The sequence below is a fragment of the Balaenoptera physalus genome (genome assembly GCF_965194825.1).
Source record: "Balaenoptera physalus genome assembly, chromosome: 1".
NCBI lineage: Eukaryota > Metazoa > Chordata > Mammalia > Artiodactyla > Balaenopteridae > Balaenoptera > Balaenoptera physalus.
In genome coordinates this window covers 183,763,039-183,786,267 of record NC_138882.1, presented here as the reverse complement: position 1 = coordinate 183,786,267, position 23,229 = coordinate 183,763,039, and the positions used below count along the sequence as shown (strand labels likewise).

Here is a 23,229-nt window from a genome sequence, read left to right as displayed (position 1 = left end):
GGATACCCAAGCCTCCTTAGTCCTAGAGTGAATTCCAACCTTGAAAAGCCAATGAAGAATGTTTGGGAAGAGCTTGCCAACAAATCTAGCAGAATACTTTATACTCAGTGGACTCTATTTCTCCATCACACCAGCCCCTCCAATCTTATAACTGTGCCTTTTCAAACTGTCCCACCTCGTGAGTGCAAAAACAATGTGTGTGTGTGTGTGTGTGTTTCTTCCCCAAGAAAGTTTAGGTCAAAAGAGAAAATAATCTAGTTTCTTTCTGCCAGAATTTTGGCATAGTGGGACTGTGCAGGAATGTACCTACTGTGGAATCTTCCCACACTCCTGAGTTGTTAAAAGTAACCAGCAGAGGCATGTTCCATACACACCCCAAATACCTGAGCTGGCAACAACAAGATATTCAGAGATCTTAGCCCTGGGACAATAGCTTCTGTCAGTCAACTACAGTTCTCACGACTGTGCTTCTGCTCTTACTTCAACTTCATACCAAAGAACATATCACACCTGTACAATTACTTCAGAAAACCACACAAATGAATTCACACAGTAGTACAGCAATTTTGGCAGGGTACCAATACTAATGATAAAGTATAATTAAAAAAAAATTCAAAGACCTTACACAAGCGTATTACTCTTAGCATTTACAAGCAGATTTGACAAAGGATCTGGGGCCCCAGTAATCTGTTCTTGAGACCAACACCTAAAGGATCAGGTAGAGTTTCCACACAAAGGGAGTTACCTGATAAGGAAGCAAAGATCAGCATTTTCTCTCTTACCTGAAGCCAAAGGTCGGATCCACTCTTTGCTATTTAGGTCAAGTCTCCAGAGGTCATTGAAGGCAGCATTGCAGCTGCTCTGGGTACAGCCTCCAAACACATACATAGACTGATTAGCATCATAATAGCATGCACCTAGAAAGAAAACAATAAATGAATAACTGATGTCTAATTCTGAAGCCACTCTAAACCTTAACTGTAGCCCATATCTTTCAAAGATCAATTATTTCACACATTCCGCAGTTGTTCCCAGGTATCAACCTTTCTGTAACCAGCCTCCTGTCTTCAGGTTGATCAATATCACATTAACCTTTAAAATAAGGACCAGAGAAAAGCTACGGAAACATTATGTTATTTCTGAGCACACTAAGCAAACTGACAATGATATCATTAAATAAGACAGTATAATTCTAGCAAGAGAACACAAGAATTCAGATTAAGGGTGTTCAATGAGTGAAATTTCAGCACAGCTGCATAATTAATCTAAATCTGCACCATTATCATCTAGGGCTAGGCGAAGATAGTCAGCGCTAACAGAAGTACTCTGTCCTCCCATTTCTCTCCACCCGTCCTCCTCTTATTGCTTTTGCTTTCAAATGAAACATGAGGCACAAAACAATAACAAGACTTTATATGAAAGAGAATGACAGAAAACAATTTTAAGAACCTGCTGTATGTATAAATAAATAAAATTTAAAATTTCAAAAGAAAAGAAAACAATTTTAATCAATGCCATAAAGTAACCACACATACAGAACCAATGTAGCTCGGCGATCTCAGAAGTAGTATGGTCCCCAAACAACTGAGAGAAAAAACATGAAGGTCATTAAGCTCCTGGTGTGTATCCAAAAGCCACCAAGGCCGACTGGTTGGTGCTGAATAGAAAACCAATGCAGTAAGTAACAGTTAAAAAGCACCAAGGTCTCTAAGAAAAGCCTTTTTAATTAGGTGATTATATACACCTCACCAATGGGCACTATTCTGAAGAAAAGAGTCAATGACTGTGAGAGGGGCTGTTCCCCTAAAACCAGAAAGACCAGAGCCAGAGTCTAGACAAGAAACATGGAAGCTAAGCTCTGCCACCTTGCTTCTCACTGGAACGTTCATTCAGCCTCTGTCCTTTGCAAAAGATGACCATGCTCCTTCCAGTCCTGCATTTACCATCTTGTATTTCAGGAAAAGGGCTGAGCCAAACTTCATTCATTTCATGCATACCACTGGGAAAAACAGACCTCTCAATGTGAAACTAGGCGAAAACAGTTAAGCGTCACATAAAAGAAAGGGGAAAGGGAAAAGAAATTCAGAGATTCAACCCACTAGTGCATGGCTTCAGTGATCATCCAGTTTATCTGTAGGTCTTGTTCAGTTTAGCACACCACTGTTTCTAAGATCGCTTCTGAACTCTGGCACCACTTATTCAAGTTCAGAAAAAGGGAAACACCACTGCTATAATTACCTCTGTGATATATACTAGCTCTGGGAATAACCCTCCTTTTTTATTTTTTCTTAACTCAGCCCACTTGATAGGCCTTTAAGGACTCCCTACACTAGGAAAGCCAAGTCCAAAAATTGGATTTGTTAAGAGATAATAAAAGCAATGTGTTCAGTCACTTACACCCAGTAATCTCAGCCAGTGGAAGGAGTAAATCCAAAACATCTGGGACTTCCCTGGGGGCACAGTGGTTAAGAATCCGCCTGCCAATGCAGGGGACACGGGTTTGATCCCTGGTCCAGGAAGTTCCCACATGCGGCGGAGCAACTAAGCCCGTGCGCCACAACTACTGAGCCTGCGTTCTAGAACCCCTGAGCCACAACTACTTAAATCGCGCGCCTAGAGCCCGTGCTCTGCAACAAGAGAAGCCACCGCCACCGTAATGAGAAGCCTGCACACCGCAATGAAGAGTAGTCACTGCTCGCCGCAACTAGAGAAAGCCGGCGCACAGCAACGAAGACCCAAAGCAGCCAAAAATAAATAAATAAATAAAGTTTACTTAAAAAAAAAATCTGATCTCTGACGCTGTGCAATAACAGAGGTACAGACTTTTCAAATTAACAAAGAAATTAAAGAAACTAGAGATGTGAAGAAATGAAATACCATTTAATCATCAACAGGCTCATATCTGCAAAATACTTAATTACTCCCAGAACTCAAACATGCTACAATGGTATATGAAGGTTTAAATGATCTTACACTTTCCACTGACTTTCTTCCTTTTTTTTTTTTTTTTGGCTGTGCCCTGAGGCTTGTGGGATCTTAGTTCCCTGACCAGGGATTGAACCCGGGCCCCCGCAGTGAAAGCACCAAGTCCTCACCACTGGACTGCCAGGTAATTCCCCCACCCCCCTTTTTTTTCCTACTGACTTTCTTTGCCTTTGAAAATAACTTCTAATCCATATCTAAATCAGTTTTTTAATTAACATCCCAATAAGAAAGTCTCTTAAGAAGTAAAATCCTGGGAATTCCCTGGCAGTCCAGTGGTTAGGACTCTGTGCTTTCACTGCCATGGCCCAAGTTCAATCACGCAAGCAGTGTGGCCCAAAGGAAAAAGAAGAAGAAAAAAAAACAGAAGTAAAACCCTATGTAAGTCCACTGCTCATGTTTCAGGTTTGTTGAGAACTGCAAATAACAAAGGATCAAGTTAGATGACATTAAACAAACAAAAAGGATAATTACTGAAGCCACACTTTAATCTCCACTAAAGGAGGTGAGCTTCAGGAATCTTGGTCTTCTCATACATACCTTTTTGAACTAGCTACTCCAACAAACTGGGGCAATTTTGAATTGAACTGACTGGTGCCTGGCATAAAAGAACATTCTCTTCCACCTGATAATCCATAACCCCAGAACAGAAATTAGCAATGTCCGCTGGCTTCTGAAACCTTAACTGATGTTCATTATAACAATGTTTAATAAGACAAATCCATGATTTCATAACTAAAAGAGTCAGTAGCTCATTTATGTCCCACTATTCCTCAAAGATCAACTCTTGGCAGCTGCTTCCTTCGTGTAGCAAAAAAGCACAGCGCCTTTATTTTTCAAAGAGGTAGCAAACATTCTTCTTCTCTATTTGGACTGAAAACCTAGCCAGCAGCTGGGCCCCATGAGGTCCTTACCACGTGTATTTTAATCCCATACTAAAATAAGGCAATTGGCATTTTCCTGCTTCTCTTTGAGCAAACAAAGGTTTCTGGAAGAGGAAGGTACAGCCCAAACCCTATGCAAAGCTAATGGGACTGAAACGACAAGTTTCACACACTGTAGTTTCAATATCCAGCAGTCATTATCAACAAAGCTTGGAGAGGAAGGGAGTCAATTTAGGCAGCTATGTTTAGAACTCAGATATAATGGGAATGAGAAACAGCCATCAATAATACACTCAAATATTTTAAGCATCCTACTGAACTCTGTTTGCCTATTTTTATTTAAGATGCGTACATGTTGGTCTGGGTGGGGGTTGGGGACCCAAGTTCAATGGGCCTTTCAGAAAAAATTAAGAATTTAAGCAAACACCACTGCTCAAGTAAATACTTCCTTTTACCAAAGTTCTCCACCCAAACAGAACATTCTCCTTTCAGAACATCTAGACCACTGGAATGTGCTATACAAGTTACCGTTCGTAGTACGGTATGACTACTCTGCTAAGAAATAACATTGAGAATGTGATTATTCCAACTGCTAGATCTCTTCAAGCTCTCTGAAATGTGCTTGACTGCTCCACGAACAACTATTGCAAGTCACATACCTCAAGTTAAAATCTAATAATCCCGGGCTTCCCTGGTGGCGCAGTGGTTGAGAATCTGCCTGCCAGTGCAGGGGACACGGGTTCGAGCCCTGGTCTGGGAAGATCCCACATGCCGCGGAGCAACTGGGCCCATGAGCCACTACTGAGCTTGCGCGTCTGGAGCCTGTGCTCCGCAAGAACAGAGGCCACGATAGTCAGAGGCCCACGCACCGCGATGAAGAGTGGCCCCCGCTTGCTGCAACTAGAGAAAGCCCTCGCACAGAAACGAAGACCCAACACAGCCACAGATAAAATAAATTAAAAAAAAAAAATCTAATAATCCCTACTCGAAGACAAGTCAAATATGGACAATTACACCCACAACAAGCAAAGAGTTCCTCAGTGTTCTGAATATTTTCCTACTATATTATAATCCTCTGAAGTTCAAGGTCTTCCAGTTGTTTCATATTTTCCATGGTGCCTGGTAGTCACTAGGTTAATGTTCACTGAACTCTAATTTTTGCACTTTCAGAGGTTAAATTCTCTTGTTCCCTCACTTGTCTCCAGGGAAAGGTCCTGAGGCATTTATCCCATGCTTAGAGACTATGCTGTCATGTGTCTCACATCTACAAGCCAGGACATACTTGATAAGGCCTGTAATTACGTAACTATGGAATAAGAAAGGTTGGTTATCCAGTCTGGGCCTGCTGGCTATTGCAGGAGCAAGATTAGCAAGTGTATGGAATGACCTGACCATATTTGGAGCCTAAACACTAAAAGGTTTTTCAAAACATAATGCTGGGGATTCAACAGACCCCTATATCGACCTGAAAGGGACGTTCTACCTTAACCAAGGATTGCATGATTGGCCATGCACACACTCATCAAATAACCAGGAGAACTGCCTTCATTTTACTTTCCCTGCATTTTTTTGTCCCAGACTTTTACATAAGAAAGAAGCTCTATCCCTCGTATCTTTGTTACACAATTCCACAGAATAGACGTCAACTATGAACCTGGTGTTGTGAAAGGTGCACAGACGTCTAAGACATGGAGCCTGGCTGTCCTCAAGTAGACAGCAATCTTGTGGAGGAGACATCATCATCGTCCTATAATTTGGCAGGTTAAAATGTATTTTTACAAGTGTTTCCTCAATTAAATTTCCTAGCAACTCTGTGGCATAAAGAGAATTTATCATACGCATTTTACAGATGAGGAAATTGTGGATTAGAGGAGCCAAGGAATTTGCTTCCCTAGTCTAATGTTCTTCCTTTGCATGCAGCCTCTCTTACACAGATAATTATGGTAAAAGACAGATGGTAATAAACATTAAGAAGAAGGTATGAAGAGTGTATTAAAGGAGTATAAGCAGAAAAAGAGAAGAGCTTAATCTCCATGGTGGGGAATTTGAGAGTAGTGTGAAAGAAGGTGGCTTTTGGCTTTGTCTCCAAGATGGATTTTAGAGGTCAGGACATTTTCAATCAATTAACATGAGGCGAACAAGTCTAGGGGCGAAAGAGGAATGGGAGGGGAAGGGAAAATGAAATCAGGGCATCCAAGCAAAGCCATGAGGTAGGGAAGTTTAAGACAAACAAGGAATCTCATGTGGGTAGAGCCTGGCTGTGTAAGGATGCAGCAGTGAGTCAGGCTGAAAAGGTAGGCTTGGTGAATGCCAGGTGGGGTGGAAACTTCTACATGCGGTGCAAAAAGGCTCAGGCTTTTTGGCAGAGGAGTGACAAGGCTGGTTTTATGGTTCAGATTTGCAGTGTTTCCCGACAGGAGCTCCTGTCATTTTGAGAAAGTCAATTCTTTGCGTGCAGGATCATCCCATTCACCGCATATTTAGCAACCCAAGTAGGTCCTTGCCTACTAACTGCTTGTAGTACTTTCCAGTCAAGACAATAAACAATGGCCTTACACATTTCCAGATGCCCTAAGAGGTGGCACTGTCCCCAGTTTTGGAGATGGCTGCAAAGTGTCTAGACCAGGTTCAGATGAAGAGAGAAGAAAGGCAAGAAGATCGTTTAGAAAAGACTTAGGGGGACTTCCCTGGTGGTCCAGTGGTTAAAACTCCACGCTTCCACTGCAGGGGGCGCGGGTTCGATCCCTGGTTGGGGAACTAAGATCCCGCATGCCACGGCCAAAAAAAGAAAGAAAGAAAGAAGGAAAGAAAAGATTTAGAAAAAAAAAAAAAAAAATTTAGGGAAGATGGAATGATTAAGTCATAAGTGTGAGTAATGGTGGGGGTGGTAAAAGGAAAGATATGAGAGAGATTGCAGAGATAGAACAGAAACAACAAGAGTTGACTTTTGTTGTTGAGGGAGGGAGAAGAATTGAGGATTAATCCAAGATTTCAAGCTTGTATAATTGAGAGAATGATAATGCCATTAACTAAATTAGAGAGAGGAGAAAATTGGGGGGAAACTACTGAATTCTACTTTTGGCTCACTAAATATGAAACATCTATGAATCTGTGGCAGTATGAGCAAAGAACTGGAAATGTGGATCTCAAGCTCAACATGAGTTAGGCACATGGAATAAAATAGAGCTAAAGGGAGAAATATAGAGATGGAAGTTGAAGGAGCTAAGGAAAAAAATTAAAGGAATGCCTTGTTTTCAACCTATTTTGAAAACTGCCCATTCCCTGTAATAATCCTCTTCAGTTTGCCAGTTAGATAGCATGTAGAGACTGATGTAAGAAAACAATAAAGAGACAGACCGAAAGAGACAACGAAAGACAGTGAGACACCTTTTCTTGGACATCAAGTAAGGAAATGAAAATACCAAGTAAGGAAATGAAAAAAAATTTTAAGCAAAAACAAGTATCAAAACCCACCAATCTCTGAGCTTCTGTGAGCTTACTCATAGTACTATTCCTTTCTATTTCCCCTTCAAAAAACTGCCTCTATTTTGTGGTAATACTCTTTTTCGAAAGCTAGTTAACTGAAAACTATTTTTTTCCCTCTCATCAGAAAGCCACACTGTTTCTATGATAATTATTCACCCCTATTTCCTATTCTAGTTTCAATTTTACCCTGATTTCATTTGATTTCCCTCACTTAGGGTTCTAAAACTACTTGTTTCCAAACACCATCGTAAAAAAAGTCCTGTCTTTAGAAACCTCGTCTCTGCTTCTCATTCCAATCATCTGTAGGTAACGGAAGTTACGCCTCCCTCAACAGTAAATACTGGACCTAATATGAATCCTCCTGTAATTTCATTAAATGTTCTCAGCAAGGACTCATGTAGAGTTTATTGCAGTGAAGATCAAAGTGTGGTCTGTGGACTCCTGAAAACATTTGAGACTCTTTCAAAACTACTTTTATAATAATAATAATGAGTACTAGTAGTAGTAGTAGTAGTTGTAGAAGTAGTAATTTATTGTTTTTTTCACTGTGTCGACATGTGCACTAACGGTGCCAAAGCAATGCTGGGGAAAACTGCTGCAGCCTGTGTATGACTCAAGGTAAGGGAACTCAACTACTCTAGTGACCACTGTGTTCTTCACTACCACACACTCACAGATTAAAACAAATGAAGCCAGTTCTGACTTCACAGATCCCCCAAAGAGTCTCATAGATGCCTTCCTCCCCCAAAGTCCAGGAATCACACTTTGAGATCTACTGCTCCAGGGGATTTACAACAGCATAAAAATAGCTCCCTGAGAGAACTGAAATCACAGCAACTAGTTTGACCCATTCCTTTGATCTATTTAGATCCAATTCAAAGACAATGATGAGTTATTATTTACTGAACTCTCCTCTGGATATGAGAGTACAGCATATGGTCTGGGGTAGTCAACCACCAAGAGGCCTCGAAGGATCCTCACTTCCTGGTGTTACACCCTTGGTCAATCCCTGTGTGACTTATAGAACAGAAAAGATGGTGGTATTCACTTCAGAGATTTAGGGTGTAAAAGATACCTTGGCTGCTGTCTTAGTGTCTGTCTCTGTTTCTCTCTCAGATCACTCATTTTGTGGGAAGTCAGCTGGCAAGTTGTGAGCAGCTCTATGGAGAGGTCCATGTAGTAAGGAACTGAGTCTCCTATCAACAGTTACTGAGTGAGTTTGGAAGCAGATTCACCGGGCCCCAGTCAGGCCCTCAAGTGACTGTAGCCCCAGCTGACAGATTGACGACAACCTCATAAGAGACCCTGAGCCACAACCTCCCAGCTAAGCCACTCCCAAATTCTTGACCCTCAGGAACACTGTGAGATAATAAATGTTATTTTAAGCTGCTAAGTTTGCAGGTAATTTTTACGCAACATGGATAACCAATAACTCTCCTTCCCCTCAAGAGTTCAAAATATGGCTTAAAAAAAAAAAAAAAAAGACACAAACATACAAGTTAACAATGAAAGACAATGTGAGTTAAGTGCCAAATTAGTATTCCAGACATAAGCTCAAGAACAGGAAAAATTTTTCTGTGGGCTAGAGAGTTGAGAAAAGGTTTCCCAAAGGACCTAGAACTTCAACTGAGTTTTCAAGGAGAAGCAGGCTTCAGCTAAGTGGATGGGAATACTCTAGAGAGGAAGAATCAAGTACAGCAAAGTGACAACTTGAAAGAGGAGAGCTCTTGGGAAAAGTTGGGAGATGAAGTGGTAATTTAGAAATAAGTCAACTTAAAGAGGGTTTTAAATATAAGACTAAGTTTTTATCTTGTAGGCACTGGATAGACACTGAAGGTTTCTTTTTTTCTTTTTTTTAAATTAATTTATTTTTAGCTGCGTTGGGTCTTCGTTGCTGTGCACAGCCTTTCTCTAGTTGCGGTGAGTGGGGGCTACTCTTCATTACAGTGCGTGGGCTTCTCATTGCAGTGGCTCCTCCTGTTGCGGAGCATGGGCTGTGGGCGCGCGGGCTTCAGTAGTTGTGGCACACGGGCTCAGTAGCTGTGGCTCGCAGGCTCTACAGCACAGGCTCAGTATCTGTGGCGCACAGGCTTAGTTGCTCCACGGCATGTGGGATGTTCCCGGACCAGGGATCAAACCTGTGTTCCCTGCATTGCCAGGCGGATTCTTAACCACTGCGCCACCAGGGAAGTCCTGAAGGTTTCTGAATACAGAAGTAATATAACTAAAGCAGCGATTCTGAGAACTTTCTAAGAGGCTTCCCTCTCCTCTCAATGAACTTTCTTTATGTAAAACCATTAATAAATACAGCTTTTGTGGCCTAAGATAGATCACATCTCAGTCTCACTTTGATGGAGGGATATAAATCACTAATAGAATAAAATGGTATCGGGAATTCCCTGGCGGCCCTGTGGTTAGGACTCGGTGCTCTCACTGCCAGGGCCTGGGTTGAACCCCTGGTGGGGGAGCTAAGATCCTGCAAGGCGTGGGGTGCAGCCGAAAAAAAAAAAAAAAAAAGAATAAAATGGCACCTACAAAAATCAATTAAAATGGAGAGTTAATTCTAGAAAAAGTCGGTGTTTCCCTGGTGGCACAGTGGTTAAGAATCCGCCTGCCAATGCTGGGGACATGGGTTCAAGCCCTGGTCCAGAAGATCCCACATGCCGCGGAGCAACTAAGCCCGTGCACCACAACTACTGAGCCTGTACTCTAGAGCCCTCGAGCCACAACTACTGAGTCGACGTGCCACAACTACTGAAGCCTCTGTGCCTAGAGCCCATGCTCCGCAACAAGAGAAGCCCGCGCACCACAATGAAGAGTAGCCCCCACTCACCACAACTAGAGAAAGCTCACACACAGCAACGAAGACCCAATGCAGCCAAAAATAAATAAATAAAATAATTTTTAAAAATCCTAAAAAAAAAAAAAAATTCTAGAAGTCAAAAACTCTAAATTGTCTATTTGCCAAAACATTTTATTTATAATTTTACTACTTAAATTTGTATTTTATAATCAATATCCTTCATGTTCAAAATTTTTGTGTGACCCTAGTCAAATTCAGTGTTTGCTGAACATACACTATGTTAAGATAAAAAGTTATTGCAAAAATTAGTGCTAAGCTCTGGCTACTCCCTAAGCAGGATCCCAGAAAAACCCTCATGTATGCCTTTCCTTTGTTTTCCTCTTACATGATGTCAAATGTTTAAAAACCTAAGCATAACACCTTGACCTCTTTGGAGTAGAGATACTACAAAAATCCAATGAAAAAGCAGAATATAAAATTATATCACAGTGCCTACAATATACTTAGGCTCATGCTCTTCCCTAAGTCTGATTGTAAAATTAATATAAACCCTTATTTAACATTTTCTTCATTAAAAAGTCAGACAAAATACAAGCCTCCAAAGTAGCTTTTGGAAACACGACCACAGGCAGGATGGGATCTGCTTTCACAGTAAATACTTACTGTGTGAGAACCGCTGAGTGATTGGGGTTCCAGGATAAGGGTAAGTCCGACTCTCCCACTGAATGTTTCCTTCCTGGACAGCCTTTATGAAACCATGATAACACTGGTGGGCTACACCTAAAGACAAAAATAACAAATGCTTCAGCCTGGACTCTTCACTTGTAAATCAAATTATTAAAACTGCATCTATTAATTGTCATCACTTTTATGAGACATACGTTTCTTTGAGGAACTCCAAATTTCTTTGATTTTTTCATTCAAAGACAGAAAACAATCAGAATTTCAAAACTGGAAGATCAAATCCTTTCATTTTACCAAGGTTAAGTGACTCCCTCAAGGTTACAAAATCAGCTCACACCTAAAATCTGCTCCCCTTTACATCATATCATGAGACAACACATCAAAATAATTGGTGCTATTTACTCCAAAGCAAAGGGGCTGGGAGATAATTTAGTTCTGTGAGAAAAAGTGTGGTAAAACACTCTCCGGAATATAATAGCTGTTCAGTAAATATCTATGGTTAGACCATGGCAACCAAGTATTCTCCATCTTAAACAAGGAGTAATAATTAGCTGACAGTGGATTATGAAACGATGAATTTATAACTATGGAAAGCTGTTTTTTTAAAAAAAAATCAGAGTTTTTACTATAATGCTGGATACATGTCATTATATATATGTCCAAACTCACAGAATGTACACCCTATGTAAACTACAGACTTTGGGTGACAATGATGTATCAATGTATGATCATCAATTGTAAGAAATGTACCCCTCTGGTGAGGGATGTTGAAAGTAGGGGAGGCTGTGCATGTCTGGGGGCAGGGGTATACGGGAAATCTACGAACCTGCTCAATTTTGCTGTGAACTTAAAACCACTCTCAAAAAGTAAAGTCTATTTTTAAAAAAAGTGAGAGCTTTATACTTCTGGAACAATCTGCTTTCCCAACACATGAAATTACTTTCTTATTTCAAAGAGAAATATTTTGAATGAGGAGTACAACCAATTTTATATATAGATATATATATATAATTTTTAAAATAAATTTATTTATTTATTTTTGGCTGTGTTAGGTCTTCATTGTTGTGTGCCGGCTTTCTCTAGTTGCAGTGAGCAGGGGCTACTCTTCGTTGCGGTGCAAGGGCTTCTCATTGTGGTGGCTTCTCTTGTTGCGGAGCACGGGCTCTAGGCGCGTGGGCTTCAGTAGTTGTGGTACGTGGGCTCAGTAGTTGGGGCTCGCGGGCTCTAGAGCGCAGGCTCAGTAGTTGTGGTGCACGGACTTAGTTGCTCCGCGCCATGTGGGATCTTCCCGGACCAGGGCTCGAATCCGTGTCCCCTGCATTGGCAGGCGGATTCTCAACCACCGCACCACCAGGGAAGCCCCAATTATTTGTTTTGAAAGACTGTATCATTCTTGAATTTATGCCACCTTAGTGGATCCTTAAGCAGGATCACAGAACTTGTTTTCTAATGATGATCATTATCCCTTGGTTGAACTCACAGTTAAGAAATGGAATATTAAAAAGACATGGCCATTTTTTCGTTCTGAAGAACCTGGGGGCAGGAGAGGAATAAAGACGCATATGTAGAGAATGGACTTGAGGACACGGGGAATGGGAATGGTAAGCTGGGACGAAGGGAGAGAGTGGCATGGACATATATACTCTACCAAATGTAAAATAGATAGCTAGTGGGAAGCAGCCGCATAGCAAACGGAGATCAGCTCAGTGCTCTGTGACCACCTAGAGGGGTGGGATAGGGAGGGTGGGAGGGAGACACAAGAGGGAGGAGATATGGGGATATATGTATATGTATAGCTGATTCACTTTCTTATAAAGCAGAAACTAACACACCATTGTAAAGCGATTATACCCCAATAAAGATGTTTAAAAAAAGAAAAAAAAAAGACATGCCCATTTTTAATGTGTGACCACACTGCCAACTACGCACTGGTGAGGTAATGCAGATGTGCAGATGTTGACATGAGGTAAGGCAGTAATGAATAAACGACAGATACATAATGATCGAGGGGAAAAAAGGCTGTCTTGGCAGTGACTTCCCCCAGAAGATCTAAGACTGCAAGTACTAGGTTAAGGTTCTTCTCTCTTAAAGGAAGATCAAAATGGTAAGAATGCCAAATAAAACCTAAGAATAAATTCATATATTTGATTAGATCACCACCCCTCGTCTGTGATTCTCCACCTCTATTTTTTTTTTTTTAATTATTTATTTATTTATTTATGGCTGTGTTGGGTCTTCGTTTCTGTGCGAGGGCTTTCTCTAGTTGCGGCAAGCGGGGGCCACTCTTCATCGCGGTGCGCGGGCCTTTCACTGTCGCGGCCTCTCTTGTTGCGGGGCACAGGCTCCAGACGCACAGGCTCAGTAGTTGTGGCTCACGGGCCTAGTTGCTCCGTGGCATGTGGGATCTTCCCAGACCAGGGCTCGAACCCGTGTCCCCTGCATTGGCAGGCAGATTCTCAACCACTGTGCCACCAGGGAAGCCCTCTCCACCTCTATTTTAGAGGTGAAACCATCTATTTCCACAGTGTAGGGAGCCAATCTCTCCTGAAGAGTCCATTAACTCTGCAAACAGAAGCAGGCTGTGCATACCAGTATTACCAGTTGTGAGCAGATGAGCACAGGGCCCAGCAAGCAGTTTCAACACAGCTGGTCCTTATTAGCCTTCTAGGTTGGACTTTGGACAAATGACAGGGAACCTAATCCTCAGAGAATCACTCTGATTTGAGGAAAAGATTTTAAGACTGATTCTGATCTAAAAGTTTTTCTCTCTCGTATCTCTGGCTGCCTTGTTCCCAACAGGAAAGAAAAAAATTGATACGACCCTTGCTTTGATCAAAGATTATTCAACTGGCTCGGTCATCTTCATTCAAAAAATGGGCCCTTTCCACCTAAAATGGAATGAAACCAAATAACTGCTATTAATTAAAACTACAGTACAACTAGTAACCTCAACATTTAGCCAAAGTTGAAATCTTGATTAGAAAATGGAGGGGGAAAAAAAAGGAGAAACTCATTTAAAAAGTAAAAGAGGGGCTTCCCTGGTGGCGCAGTGGTTGAGAATCTGCCTGCCAATGCAGGGGACATGGGTTCGAGCCCTGGTCTGGGAAGATCCCACATGCCGCGGAGCAACTGGGCCCGTGAACCACAAATACTGAGCCTGCGCGTCTGGAGCCTGTGCTCCGCAACAAGAGAGGCCGTGATAGTGAGAGGCCCACGCACCGCGATGAAGAGTGGCCCCCGCTCGCCGCAACTAAAGAAAGCCCTTGCACAGAAACGAAGACCCAACACAGCCGAAGATTGATTAAATAAATAAATAAATAAATAAATAAATAAATAAATAAAATTTAAAAAAAAAAAGGTAAAAGACATACATAGGGCCTGTGCTGTTTAGAGATAAAATCAAGCAGTAAATGCTTTCATAATCCCACATCTACCACAATTAGCTACTTTAAGCTATTCATAGTTCGCTATGAGGATTGTAAAGCAGTTATAATAGTCCTGACAATGGTAAGAGTCATATGAAGGTTAGCTATTACTGTCAATCCATATCCATCCCTACTCTACCTATTCAAGAACAACACAACTTACCACATCAACTCCAAGAATATGCAGAAAAAGACTCCTCATTTTAAAACTGGAAATTGGATTAAATACTATGGTATTCAAGCTGTTCATAAAATTAGGTAGGATAAAGAGAAAAGAAAAATGTACAGTGCTAATCATCTAACACTAAATTTTAGAACCACAATACATTTAAGGAAGAAAAGAGAAAATGAAATTGGGAGGTAAAAATAAATCATTGCAAACAAATTTTAAATAAATAAATAAAACTTTCCACTTTCCACACAGTACCTTTAATAAGTCGGTACCACTGTTTGCAGACAAGGGCTGCAGTTTTGTGTTCTTGGTATGGTGAAAGAAAGGACAGGATATACTCCAAAACCTCTTCTGGCAGCTCAGACATGGACCTATTATGTCTAGTCTCCTCAACCTCCAATACTGGGTGGGGCTCCTCATCTTGCTCCATTGTCCCTTCCAGCACAGTTTCTTCTTGGTCCACAGCCATGAAACTATCATCTTCACTGTCCGAGGAGCTGGCCATGACATTCCACTTGACAGCTACAGCGGGAAAGAAACAAACATCAGTATACACTGTCTGAAGTTCTGAAATAACTCAGGCAAGGCATCCAAGCTGTTCATGATTTCTTTTAGATGCTCAATCTGAAATCTGTCCTTTAGCACTTTCCCACACCAGTTGTGAGCCACCTTAATTTATCAAGTACAGCTCAAATACCAAGGCCATCCCAAATATCTAATAAATCCCTAAAGGCTTCTGATGGTATTTTTTCTCTCCACTGAAAACCAGAGTGACAGCCGAGTTCTGGTATAACCATAAAACCAAAAAACTTGTTCTCAACAACTCCTCTAACTCAAGGATCTGATTGGCAGACAGCAAAGGGAACAGCAACTAGCTTCCCTTGGCCAGTAATATGATTCAAGACCTCAGATTTAGAAGAAAACACTAACTGTGGGTCCTAAAAGAGTAAAAAGAACATTCTGAGGATATTGGAATAAGAAATGACAGGTTTTTTTAGCTTTTATACAAGATAATTCACTTAAGAGGATAATAAATATTTCAATAACAGGCTTAACTAGCTATAATACCAAACACAAGGCAATATTTATACTAGAAAACATCATAACAGATCCAAGGAGTGAAAAACTGGAAATAATACAAATGCCCACCACCAAAATAACAGGTAGATTGTGGTACATTCACACAACAGAATACTATACAGCAAGGAACCACAGATACATACATGGATAAATCTCTTAAACATAATACTGAGCAAAGAAGACAAAATAGTACATACTACATGACCATGCTTATATCAAGTTCAAAACTAGGCAAAATTAATTTATGTTGCAAGTGAGGATAGCGGTTACCAAAGGTAATGACTGGGAGGCTCCTGGGGTAGTGGTAAAGCTTCCTGATTGGGTGATGGTTACACAGATGTGTTCAGTTTGTGAAAAATTCACCCAGGTGAACACTTAATGCACTTCTCTAAAGTTTACCGAAATAAGCCACCATAGGGCTTCCCTGGTGGCGTAGTGGTTGAGAATCTGCCTGCCAATGCCGGGGACGTGGGTTCGGGCCCTGGTCTGGGAGGATCCCACATGCCGCGGAGTAGCTGGGCCCATGAGCCACAACTACTGAGCCTGCGCGTCTGGAGCCTGTGCTCCGCAACAAGAGAGGCCGCGATAGTGAGAGGCCCGCGCACCGCGATAAGAGTGGCCCCTGCTCGCCACAACTGGAGAAAGCCCTCGCACAGAAACAAAGACCCCACACAGCCAAAAATAATAAATAAATAAATTTTTTAAAAAATAAGCCACCATTAACAGTTACCTCTAGTGGAAGTTAATTAATTTTTTAAAAAATATTATGGGTATTTTTAAATGTCTTTGTGCTATCTGTATTCCCTGAATTTTCTAGGAAGAGCACAAGTTAAAACACACACAGAGGGACTTCCCTGGTGGCGCAGTGGTTAGGAATCCGCCTGCCAATGCAGGGGACACGGGTTCGAGCCCTGGTCTGGGAAGATCCCACATGCCGTGGAGCAACTAAGCCCATGCCCCACAGCTACTGAGCCTGCGCTCTAGAGCCCGTGAGCCACAACTACTGAGCCTGCGCCTAGAGCCCATGCTCTGCAACAAGAGAAGCCACCACAATGAGAAGCCCGCGCACCACAACGAAGAGTAGCCCCCGCTCACTACAACTAGAGAAAGCCGCACGCAGCAACAAAGACCCAGCACAGCCAAAAATAAATAAATTAATTTAAAATAAATTAAAAATAAATAAATAAAACATACACAGAGGCAGGCAATTCATTTATACCGCACCACTGATGTCTCATGCAAAGCCTGAGGTAAAAACAGTAAAATGAAGGAAATAGGGTGATTTATGTAAGAAGTGTGTCGCAGGTTAGATTCTAGAGGAAGCAGATGCTAAAATAAAATTAGGAACGAAAAAGGTTTAATGGGGAGAACTCTTATGAGAAGAAAAGAATAGGATTTAGCAGGAGGAGCCATCAGACCATGAGGCAGATCTGACAAAACCTGTACAACAGAGAGCTCGGGAGCAAGGACGGCCAGGTAGAGGACTCCAGTGTTGGGCAAGAAGGTGAGGCTCTTAGATCACTGCTCTGCTCACCACCACTGCCTGCCCTGAGAAGAGCATGATCTTGTTTCCAATGCTGTGGCAGACCCTGAAAGGACTAACAGTTTTCTTTTGCTACACTCCTTACAAACGGGCAGCAAGTCATTTCTTGAAGGGGCATCTGAGTTCGTTTTATAATTTTTTAATACATCTATTCCCTTGACCATACACACCTACCCTGATCATTCACTATGCCATCCACCTTACAAATTTCCAGCATTCCCTCCAGCACTAACGAGAAGGATAAGAAATAACAGGAAGAGAAGAGTGACTCCGAAATATACTTTGGGGCCTTGAGAAAGATCTGAAATGTTCCAAAAGGTGAGGGGGGTGGTGGTGCAAGGAGAGCAAAGAAACCTCCAACCTCACCTCTACCACTCCTGTAATTCACATACTAATTATGTACAACATCTTAAAAACTGGAAGAATGATCACATTAAGAAAAACATGAGTCAAAACTCATGAAATTGCTCCCAACATAATTCATCTACAAAATTAGCTCATGATACTGCAATGTGTCCTAGCAAAGTGGCTGCTAGAATCTTGATGATGATGAACTGGTGCCTAATTAGAAGTAGGGGAGGGACGTCCCTGGTGGCACAGTGGTTAAGAACCCACCTGCCAATGCTGGGGACACAGGTTCGAGCCCTGGTCCGGGAAGATACCACATGCCACGGAGCAACTAAGCCCGTGTGCCACAACTACTGAGCTTGTGCTCTAGAGCCTGTGAGCCACAACTACTGAGCCCACGTGCCACAACTACTGAAGCCCACACGCTCTAGGGCCTGTGTGCCGCAACTACTGAGCCTGCGTGCTGCAACTACTGAAGCCTGTGTGCCTAGAGCCCATGCTCCGCAACAAGAGAAGCCATCGCAATGAGAAGCCCGTGCACCACAATGAAGAGTAGCCTCCACTCGCTGCAACTAAAGAAAGCCCACGTGCAGCAACGAAGACCCAATGCAGCCAAAATAAAAAGGTAGGGGAGTAGCCTAAATCCTCCTAGTTGGGGGAGAGTGGTGGTGGCAGAGGGAGGGCAGCAGCAATTTCCTCCATTCCTCAAAAGTAGAGAAGTATTGTGATAGGTTCACTATAAATTGTGTTAAATAAAAAATCCTAGATAGTTAGCCACATCTGCCCTACTTTCAGTGAACTGTTTTTCCGCATGCTTAACTTGCTAGAGGAAGGCCTTTCCATTTCTAGCCCTAACTCCTACCCTAAAGAGAACAGTTACATATCAAAATGACTATACTACCCAAGGCAATCTACAGATTCAATGCAGTCCCTATCAAATTACCAATGGCATTTTTCACAGAACTAGAACAAAAAATCTTAAATTTTTTGAAACAAAAATTAGAGAAACAAAAATCAGAGAAACAAAAGACCCTGAATAACCAAAGCAATCCTGAGAAAGAAAAATGGAGCTGGAGGAATCAGGCTCCCTGACTTCAGACTATACCACAAAGCTACAGTCATCAAAACAGTATGGTGCTGGCACAAAAACAGAAATATAGATCAATGGAACAGGATAGAAAGCCCAGAAATAAACCCACACACCTATGGTCAATTAATCAACAACAAAAGAGGCAAGACTACACAATGGAGGAAAGACAGTCTCTTCAATAAATGGTGCTGGGAAAACTGGACAGCTATATGTAAAAAAGTGAAATTAGAACATTCTTTAACACCATACACAAAAATAAACTCAAAATGGATTAAAGACCTAAATATAAGAGGGAATACTATAAAACTCTTAGAGGAAAACACAGGCAGAACACTCTTTGACATAAATCACAGCAATATCTTTTTTGAGCCATCTCCTACAGTAATGGAAATAAAAACAAAAATAAACAAATGGGACCTAATTAAACTCAAAAGCTTTTGCACAGCAAAGGAAACCATAAACAAAACGAAAAGACAACCCACAGAATGGGAGAAAATATTCGCAAACTATGCAACTGACAAGAGATTAGTCTCTCTCTAAAATTTACAAACAGCTTATGAGGCTCAATATCAAAAACACAAACAACCCAATCAAAATAAGGGCAAAAGACCTAAATAGACATTTCTTCAAAGAAGACATACAGATGGCCAAGAGGCACATGAAAAGATGCTCAACATCTCTAATTATCAGAGAAATGCAAATCAAAACTACAATGAGATATCACTTCACACCAGTCAGAATGGCCATCATTAAGAAAAAAATCTATAGGGAATTCCCTGGTGGTCCAGTGGTTAAAACTCCGTGCTTTCGCTGTCCAGGGCCCGGGTTCAATCTCTGGTCAGGGAACTAAGTTCCTGCAAGCTGCACGGCACAGCCAAACAAACAAATCTACAAATAATAAATGCTGAAGAGGGTGTGGAGAAAAGTGAACCCTCCTACACTGCTGGTGGGAATGTAAATTGGTACAGCCTATGGAGAACAGTATGGAGGTTCCTTAAAAAACTAAAAATAGAGCTACCATATGATCCAGCAACCCCACTCCTGGGCATATATCCAGAGAAAAACATGGTTCAAAAGGATACATGCACCCCAGTGTTCACTGCAGCGCTGTTTACAATAGCCGAGACATGAAAACAACCTAAATGTCCATCGACAGATGAATGCATAAAGAAGATGTGGTAGACATATGCAATGGAATATTACTCAGCCATTAAAAAGAATGAAATTATGCCATTTGCAGCAACATGGATGGACTTGAAGATTATCATACTAAGTGAAGTCAGAGAGAGAAAGACAAATATCATATGATATCGCTTGTATGCGGAATCTTAAAAATAATGATACAAATGAACTTATTTACAAAACAGAAACAGACTCACAGACTTAGAGAATGAATTTATGGTTATCGGGGGGAGGGGGGGAGGAGGGATAGATTGGGAGTTTGGGATTGACATGTACACACTGCTATATTTAAAACAGATAACCAACAAGGACCTACTGTCAGGGAACTCTGCTCAATATTCTGTAATAACCTAAACGGGAAAAGAATTTGAAAAAGAATAGACACATTTATATGTATAACTGAATCACTATGCTGTACACCTGAAATTAACACAACATTGTTAATCAAATATACTCCAATATAAAATTTCTAAAAGTCTTTTAAAAAAGAGTACAGTTACATAAAACAGAAAACAATAATTAGAATTTTTCTTGCCCCCTCTCCCACAAAAGTGTCTTTTTCCACTGGAAAAAATATCACTTCCCACAATCCTTCTTACTCTTTCCCCTGCAAGTTATCATTTTTCATCTCCCATTGACTATATTCCTTTATTTATTGACTTTCTCATATATTTAACCCTCACTCAGCTCTGAAATTCACCAAGGAAAAGAGTCCAAAGAGACAGATTCCTTGAGTTCGGCTGCATCTTTCACATTTGAATTAAATATAGCATGTGAAATACAACTGCTCCCTTACACATCTTGACAGACTGTGAGCTGAGGGTCTGCTTCTGAACAAACTGAATCAATGAAGGCTGCAAAAGGTTATTTATATTACTATTTTTTCCCAAGCAAAATACATCGGTTTGGCTCAATAAAACAACTTCTTACTCTCTTTCCAAACCTTCTCAAAGTACAATTAGCAAGCCTAAATAAAGGGACTCATACTTTTGTAATTCCAAGTTTTAAGCAATTCTCATTGTTCAACCATTTCACTGTCCATAAAAGCAGCAAACCTCATGCCCCCGAGGGCATGTTTGCTAACTTGGCTTTGAGCACAGATGCCAATGAGAACACACAGGTATGGGCTCAGATGCAAATCCTCTGTAATTACGTGCCCTGAACCAATTTGCACAGCCCTTCATTTTCATGACCATGATTAGGTAATGAAATCATCACTCATACTCCCAGAGGATATAGAGACACTTTGAAACAGTTTTTCATTTTTTCATGTCAAAAGGTGTACACTGGCCTGAGAGTCTGCTGCCAGACTCCTGAGCCATACCCAATGACCCGTTGCTGGGTCAAGAGAGATGGTACTGAAGAGAAACCATTTATTTGGCCCAGCTGTATCTTTTCCTTTGAAAAACTACTACACTATATCCAACTAAATACAAACCAATTTTTAAAACCCTAATATTTTGCCCTTCTGGAGTTTAAATTAAGGTTAAGACTTTGAGACTGGGAGATCTGGCTACTGTTTCTAGGAATAATGATCTGTTACCCAGGCTAAGTCACACAGTTAAGACAGGAAAATCTCTCTATCCCTAAGTAATGAAAGTTCCCCACCTACTTCATAAAGATTCTGTAAAGACAGCAGATGGCAACAAACTCCTCTGAACTTATTGGAGGAAACAGATTAACTTGTGAAGGGTTAAAATCGATTCAAAGAAATTCAAGATGGGAATGAAACTACTTTGTTATCCATGTAACAATCACTGCCTAGTACAATATCTGACCAATTGTACCTTTGATTTCTACACAACTAGACATCTGACAATCCTCTTGGAGTAAACACATTTTCTTTTCTTAAGAAAATCAGAATACACTTCACTTACCTGAAAGGAAATTGAACATTTAAAATACAATCAAGCTTATTCTTCACAATTTCAAAAGGTTAAAAAATACAATTAAGGAAGAACCTTAATGATGATGGTAAAATAAAGCACTGAGACTTAACTAAAGAATGCGTAGCTGGATTGAATGGAAAGCACCCACAGTCATCCATCAGCATGAGGGCCTCTCAAGCTTCAGGGGCAAAGTAGCAACCCTGCACAGACATCATTATGAACTCATGAAGTTACCCACCCCAGCCACACTAATGGGAGCTAAGCATTTTTTTTAAAAATATTTATTTATTTATTTGGTTGCACTGGGTCTTAGTTGTGGCAGGCGGGCTCCTTAGTTGCAGCACATGGGCTCCTTAGTTGCGGCTTGCGGGCTCCTTAGTTGTGGCCCGTGAGCACATGAGCTCCTTAGCTGTGGCATGCAAGCTCTTAGTTATGGCATGCACATGGGATCTAGTTCTCTGACCAGGGATCGAACCCGGGCCCCCTGCATTAGGAGCGTGGAGTCTTATCCACTGCGCCACCAGGGAAGTCCCGTGAGCTAAGTATTAAATACTATCCTTGAAAATATAAAATACTGTTGAATGAAGATTTACAGACCACAATATGATCCAATCGAATATGATAGTAAGTCTTCTTCTTATTAATATACCACCATTATTATCATCATTGTACTAGGTCAAATGAAAAAGTTACAACAAGTGAAAAAATGGTAAAATATAAATTTCTACCTTACTTCATGTACTCAGTAAACACCAATGGAACATTTGCTATATGTGAAAATACTGTGCTTAGATCTCATGGGAGTTATAAAAACAAGATATGCCACTATTTCCTCTCAAAGAGATTAACCCAGTAAGAGCCAAAGACACATAAAGAATGCCAGCACAGGACAGGCTGTGGTACCAAACAAGAAGCTCTAGCAGTTCAGGGAAGGAAGAGACGGCTTCCAACTAGTATGAGAAGGAAGTAACACAGAAGCAAGCATTTTGGCTTTGAAGAATAGGTAGCATCCCAGAGAATGAAATGGGGGAAGGTGGAAAGATGAAAGATTTTCAAGTTACTGTCTCCTGTACGATATTCTTTGCCACTTACAGAATTACTTTTAGGACAAAAGGGCAAAAACTGGGCTTCCCTGGTGGCGCAGTGGTTAAGAATCCGCCTGCCAACTCAGGGTCACGGGTTCGAGTCCTGATCTGGGAAGATCCCATATGCCACGGAGCAACTAAGCCCGTGCACCACAACTACTGAGCCTGCGCTCTAGAGCCCGCGAGCCACAACTACTGAAGCCTGTGCGCCTAGAGCCCGTGCTCCGCAACAAGAGAAGCCACCGCAATGAGAAGCCTGTGCACTGCAACAAAGAGTAGCCTCTGCTCACTGCAACTAGAGAAAGCCCGTGCAGCGACGAAGATCCAATGCAGCCAAAAATAAAATAAATTTAAAAAGAATGATAAAAAAAGAAAATTTTTTTAAAAAGGGCAAAAACTGTTTTTTACTCGATGGGTATTTTACCACATGTACAAACTACTTAATATTTTATCTACATTAACAGAAGCTCATAATCTGGAGACTCCTTAGCTCCTGACAGTCAATGTTTTGATAAAAAAAAAGTCTAGAAATAGAATAATTTGGCATAACTACTGTTGCTATTAGCAAACTGTGAG

At 41.2% G+C, this 23,229-nt stretch overlaps 1 protein-coding gene across 5 annotated transcripts in view; it reads right to left on the bottom strand.

Moving 5' to 3' along the window:
- FBXO42 (F-box protein 42) overlaps positions 1-23,229 on the bottom strand; it is an 88,798-nt gene that overhangs the window by 31,823 nt on the left and 33,746 nt on the right. For all 5 annotated transcript variants that reach the window (XM_082416560.1, XM_082416558.1, XM_082416556.1 and 2 more), the window contains 3 exons: positions 14,692-14,958; positions 10,819-10,935; positions 783-917 (listed from right to left, as the gene is read on the bottom strand). In XM_082416560.1, the coding sequence (XP_082272686.1) occupies positions 783-917; positions 10,819-10,935; positions 14,692-14,958 (519 nt within the window). The remainder of the gene's footprint in view (positions 1-782; positions 918-10,818; positions 10,936-14,691; positions 14,959-23,229) is intronic.